The sequence below is a fragment of the Sorex fumeus genome, unplaced genomic scaffold (genome assembly GCF_029834395.1).
Source record: "Sorex fumeus unplaced genomic scaffold, SorFum_2.1 ptg000024l, whole genome shotgun sequence".
Lineage (NCBI taxonomy): Eukaryota > Metazoa > Chordata > Mammalia > Eulipotyphla > Soricidae > Sorex > Sorex fumeus.
In genome coordinates, this window is record NW_026606081.1 from 52,058,497 (window position 1) to 52,064,237 (window position 5,741).

The window sequence follows — 5,741 nt, forward strand, 5'->3', positions numbered from 1 at the left end:
TTGGTGCTCGCCTGAGTGCAACGACAAAGGTGTCCTCCAAAATCGCTGACCGGAGCGGCACCACACAGAGCACCACCCCGGGCTTGAGGTGAACAGTGTGACAGCCTGAGCAGAGGCCACTGGCTGGACAAGGTGAGTGACTGTGTTTGGGCAATTAGGGAAAGGGACAAATCAGAAGGAAAAATTCCAGCTTCCTGGCTCCGTCACAAAGCCCTCTCAGGAGCTTCTAGAAAGAGGGAAGGTGTGATTACAGGGTGCAGTGAGGCGAAAGTGTGAGCCATTACCCGCATAGTGATGACCCCCGAGTAACTACAGGGTCGGGAAAACGCAGCCGTGGTTTTACTCGTAAGGAAGCTAGAAGCCGTGTGACCTGAGGCATGGCGAGTCCCCACCCCGAGAGCCCGTGTGCTCAGGAGGGCCCCTGAGGAGGAAGTAGGGGAGTGTTCCGATCACGGGCATGTTCTTAGCCCCCGTCTTGGTTTCCTGGTCAGTGGCATGCAGGTAAGGCTGTACCCGCATGGTTGGACCATGACGTGACTCAACAAGTATGAACTGCTCAGCTTGGCACCCCGTGCGTAGTATGAGCTCAACTAACGCCAGCTGTGTCACCCTCCTTCCCGTCATCACGGGGGGACGTCTCCTTCCCAGAGCTGCAGGGAGAGGGAAAAACACTCCCTAAGGAGCCAAGGAGGGACAGAGGGAGAAATGGACAGTGCTGGGTTGCAGCTGGGCAGCCCTGTCTGTGCCTCCTGCTGTGCTCACACAGAGCCAGGAGCTGGGAGCCCAGGGCTTTAGTCTCACTTCTCTCTCCGTCCCTGGCAGCATTGATGCCACTGTGAACAAGGCATCAACTGTGCTGTGTTGAGGTGTGAGGCTTTCTGGGGACGAATGGAAGAGGTTTCAGTGTGGGAGATGCTGGCACTCTGCTCAGGCACCTCCTCAGGCCCTGCCTAGCAGGACACCACGGGGGCCGCATGCCTGCTCCCGACCCCCCGGAACCAGACCACCAGGCAGGGCCCCGCAGGAGCAAGTGGGGGATGGTGTGTAAGGCTGAGCCAGGACACCCTGGTGTGCCAGGGCCCTTGGGGTGGACCCCGCACTCAGGGGCCAGGCGCTGCTGGGCACAGAACCGGGCCGGGTTGCCGCTGCCCCGGCCCTCAGCCATGCTCCCTACACAGAGGAAGGTGAGGGGAGTCGGGGTCAGAGGGAGTCGGCAGAAGCCTCCTGTCTACACCCCTGGCGGGGAGCAGCCCGTGTCCTGGTGGGTCATGGCACTCGAACGCCGCTGATCTGGGCTCCTGTCCCATGGGGCACGTGGGGCTGCTGAGGGCCAGAGGCTCACAGACCCCAGCACAGACCGCAGTGAGGAAGACGAGGCAGAGAAGGCGGAAGGCAGGGCTCAGGGCAGGGCTCTGAGGGGATAGTGCTCAGAGGGAACAGTGCTCAGGACAGTGCTCAGGGCAGGGCTCGGGGCAGGACCCAGAGGGGACAGTGCTCAGAGGGAACAGTGCTCGAGGAAGTGCTCAGAGGGGCAGTGCTCAGGGCAGGGCTCAGAGGGGCAGTGCTCAGGGCAGGGCTCAGGGCAGGACTCACCTTCTCGATCTGCTGTTTGTCCTTCACCATCCACACTTGACTTTAGGATGCTCTAGGGACCCAAGAGACAGCACAGCGGGGACGGCCCTTGCCCTGCACGCAGCTGAGCTGGGTCCTATCCCAGCACCCACGCGGTTCCCCGAGCACTGCCAGGAGTGAGCCCCAAGCTCTTCCAGGTGTGTCCCCAAGGGTAAGAACCTAGACTGACTGCTTTCCAAACACGTACCTGCTCTCCCCTGTCCTCTGAGAGTAGGCGGGGGTGGGCGAGCTCCAGACCAGCCCTCAAGGAGAAGGGCTTTTACTCCCAAGAACCTCTCTTGATTATTTTCAAATAACCTTTTTTTTTTTTTGCTTTTTGGGTCACACCCAGCAATGCACAGGGGTTACTCCTGGCTCTGCACTCAGGAATTACTCCTGGTGGTGCTCAGGGGATGCTGGGAATTGAACCTGGGTTGGTCACATGCAAGGCAAATGCCCTACCCGCTGTGCTATTACTCCAGCCCCCAAATAACCATTTTTATTAAGATATTCCAATTAACTTTCTATAGAATTACATGAAGAGATATAATAGCTTCACATGCAAATATGTATAGGCTAGCTTGCTCACCAAATTGCAGTTGAATCATTTTTAAACTTTTAAAAAATTTGAATTTGGGGCTGGAGCGATAACACAGCGAGTAGGGCGTTTGCCTTGCACACGGCCGGCCCGGGTTCGTTTCCAAGCATCCCAGATAGTCCCCTGAGCACCACCAGGAGTAATTCCTGAGTGCAGAGCCAGAAGTAACCCCTGTTGCATTGCTGGGTGTGATCAAAAAGGAAAAAATATTTGAATTTGACACCGTGATTTACAATACGATTAATGGCAGGGTTTGGTGCACAGCCTGTTCCAGCACCACACCCTCACCAGGGTCCACATCCCTCCCAAGGTTCCTCCCATCTGATCCCCTCTCTCCCCAAGGCAAACTTCCTGTTGAAGACTGACCCTTGGTCCCTGCTGCCCCTGGGCGTGTGTTGTCCCCCCACAGTGTGTTTACACCCCATCCATGAGAGAGCCCCTTCTGAACCTGCCCCTCCCCTGACCCTCTCTCCCAGCACCCCTCCAACCCCTCCATGGGGCAGCCAAAGGCACGAGTGTCCCTGCTTACAGCTGAGTAGGGTCCCACGGTATAGACGCGCCAGTCTCTGTCCCCGTCACCTCTCTGGGGTGACTCTTCCTAAGCTGCCCGTGGTGGGGTGAGTCCAGAAATTTCCAGCACCCGCCCCACCCTCACCCTCATCCTCTGACATGGCTCAGCCGATACGCTCCCGCCCAACACCTTCCTCCCCCCTCCCCCCCCCCCACCATCTCTGCTTCCTCCCCAGACCAGCTCAGGAGGAAAGCACAAATCCAGACAGAGCGCTCAGAAGTCAGAGACACAACATAGAGGAAGGTGTTTGCCTGGCAGGTGGCTGACCCGGGCTTGATGCCCAGCACTGCATAGGGGGCCCTGAGCACCCATTAGAGTGACCCCTGAGCACAGAGTTAGCCTTGAACACTGCCAAGAAAAAATAACCACAAAAAAATTAAAAAGTGAACTAAGGGTCAAAGAGAGAGCTCAGAGGTGAAGGCACAAGCCTTGCACACAACTGACCTTCATTCAATCCCTGACACCATATGTGGAGCTCTGAGCACCTCAGGAAAATTCCCTGAGCCCTCAGCAGTGCCCTGAGCACCTCAGGAGCCTTCCCTCAACCCCTCAGAAGTGAGCCCTGAGCACCTCAGGAGCCTTCCCTGAGCCCCTCAGAAGTGAACTCTGAGCACCTCAGGAGCCTTCCCTGAGCCCGTCGGCATTGAGCCCCAAGCACTTCAGGAGCCTTCCCTGAACCCCTCAGAAGTGAGCCCTGAGCACCTCAGGAGCCTTCCCTGAGCCCTTCGGCATTGAGCCCCAAGCACCTCAGGAGCCTTCCCTGAAACCCTCAGAAGTGCCCTGAGCACCTCAGGAGCCTTCCCTGAGTCCCTCAGCAGTGCCCTGAACACCTCAGGAGCCTTCCCGGAGGCCCTCAGCAGTGAGCCCCGAGCACCTCAGGAAAAACAGACAAAATACATGAAATTAAAAAAAATTAAACAGATAGAAACACAGAGGGCCCAGACTCGAAATTTCCTGGGACCACAGTAGCCGTCCTGTCCTGCCAGCTCCTTCTCTCCTGTGTCTCTGTCACTCTGAGTGGGGCCCCTGTGGTGACAGTCACGAGCGCTGCTCTCTGGCTTCTGCATCTTAACCCCGGAGGCTCTCAGGAAGAAAGAACCAACCACACTGGATGTTCCCTCCAGGCCCCCTCCCTCAGCCCCCTGCACATGGAGCTCATCTCCAGAGCAACCGTCAGCGACTTCCCGGGCTCCTGACACCCCCGCCAGCCATGTTCCCACGCTCAGAGCAGCCGCGTCCATCCACCTCACCTTCCCGCAGGCACCTGGCCTGGCTTCCAGACTGCCCTGGCTCCAAGGAGGAGGTTGGAAGCGCGCGTGGGTTTTACCCACCAGGCCGTCACCCCGCATTCTCCCTCTCAGATGAAGGGAAGTGAGGCGCCTCCCTGACTCATGGTTTGGGGACTTCGTAGGCCGTGGGGGACAGCTGGCCTGTCCCTGCGCTTCTCGCCACCCCACCCCCACGGAACGGACTCGGGGCTCCCTTGGTAGCTGACTCTGCCCCCTCTTGCCCCCTACTTCATCCCGCCCCAGCCCATCCATAGAGTCTGTAGTGTCCGAGGGGCTCCATGGGGCCCAGGTTGTCCAAGAAGGGTGAGAAAGTCACAGGGACCAGCAAGGGATGGCTCAGGTGCAGCCCTGGGGTGCTCCCTGGAGGAGGCAGCAGCACTTTCCCAGCTGCGGCTCTGGCAGAGCGGAGCCTGAGGGCAGTGGGGTGGTTGCCTGCCGGGCAGCTGTGCTTCCCCCGGAGGTTCGAGATGCCCTGGTGAGTGGGCGTGTGCTGTGTGCTAAGAGCCCTTGGTATGAAGCCCGGGAGCACGTCATCCTGTCATCGCTGGGACATGACGGGAATCGCGGCGGCTGTGCTAGGGCTGTTCCGCGAGCCTTTATAAGGGGCCGGGCATGGGTCTCGCCAGCCTCAGCTGCTGCCTCGCTGGCCCGCCATGAGGATCCAGGCACTGCTCCTGGCACTGCTCTGCCTGTTCCTGACTCCTGTCCCAGGTAAGGTGGGCAGGGGGTTGGGGAGGGGGCGTGGGGAGGGGACGCGGGGAGGGGGCACAGGGAAAAGCCCGGAGACACCCATCTGGTCTGCAGGAGGCGTAGACCCAGTAGGGCCCAGGTGGAACCACCCGATTAGCTTCCGCCAGACCCTCAGTGTCCCCCGAGTCGCTATTACAAAACTAACCACACCTGTGTCACCCGCTGAGAGTACAGACAGCCGCCCCCGGGTGACTGTCCCCACCAGACTCACAGACTGCTGTGTCCAAGGACAATCTGGGGGCGCTCAGGAGACCCAGGTGTTCACCACACCTCTGCCCCAGCTAGCTGAGCTGTCCATGGCCATCGTTGTCAGAGTGGACGGGTCCTGGTCGGTCCTTCGTCTGAGCTGCAGGGCGTGGCGGCCCGGGCAGCCTGACTGAACGCATGTGTCCGGCAGGTGACGGCGGCATCGTGAACGCAGTGAGACGCTACTACTGCCGGCTGCGCGGTGGGCGCTGTGCGCTGGTCAGCTGCCTGCCCAGGGAGGAGCCCATTGGCAGCTGTTCCTCAGCTGGCCGCAAGTGCTGCCGCAGGAGGAAGTGAGCCGTGATGCGAGCACCGGACGCGGAGAGGAACATCCTCGCCTCTGTAGCCCGCTAGGAAATTAAACTCTTCCAAAAACTCGAGACACTGGTTCCGTTGTCTTGAATCTGATTGGGGGGCTCGCGGCCAGCCCAGCGGTATGCCCAGGGCACGAGGCCACGCTGGGGGCGGGACCTGAGCGAGGCTGCTGCCTTCAGCTTATCCTGCCTGTCTGGTTCTCGTGGTGGCTGCAGAACGGGGTCAGGACACCTAGCAACCCCCCGAGCTGGAGCGAGCAGTAGTCGCGCGGGGACTGCAGGGTCCACGGTGAGGGGACACCCCACCCCAAGAGGTCGCTCCCCCCCCCCCCACCTTGCTGTCTGGTCTCTCCAGCCTGTGA

The 5,741-nt window shown here is 59.9% G+C and overlaps 1 protein-coding gene across 1 annotated transcript; it reads left to right on the forward strand.

Moving 5' to 3' along the window:
• The first annotated feature begins 4,722 nt into the window (after positions 1–4,722).
• LOC130023805 (beta-defensin 103A-like) lies at positions 4,723–5,362 on the forward strand. The gene is made up of 2 exons (XM_056114412.1): positions 4,723–4,780; positions 5,217–5,362. Exons 1-2 carry the CDS (start codon positions 4,723–4,725, stop codon positions 5,360–5,362), a joined length of 204 nt encoding a protein of 67 aa, XP_055970387.1.
• The last annotated feature ends 379 nt before the right edge of the window (positions 5,363–5,741 follow it).

Excerpts from the sequence above, each read along its gene's own strand:
- LOC130023805 (XM_056114412.1), top strand. The coding sequence starts at position 4,723 with ATGAGGATCCAGGCACTGCTCCTGGCACTGCTCTGCCTGTTCCTGACT. Across the intron at positions 4,781-5,216 it reads GTTCCTGACTCCTGTCCCAG|GTGACGGCGGCATCGTGAAC; the intron begins GTAAGGTGGGCA and ends TGTGTCCGGCAG.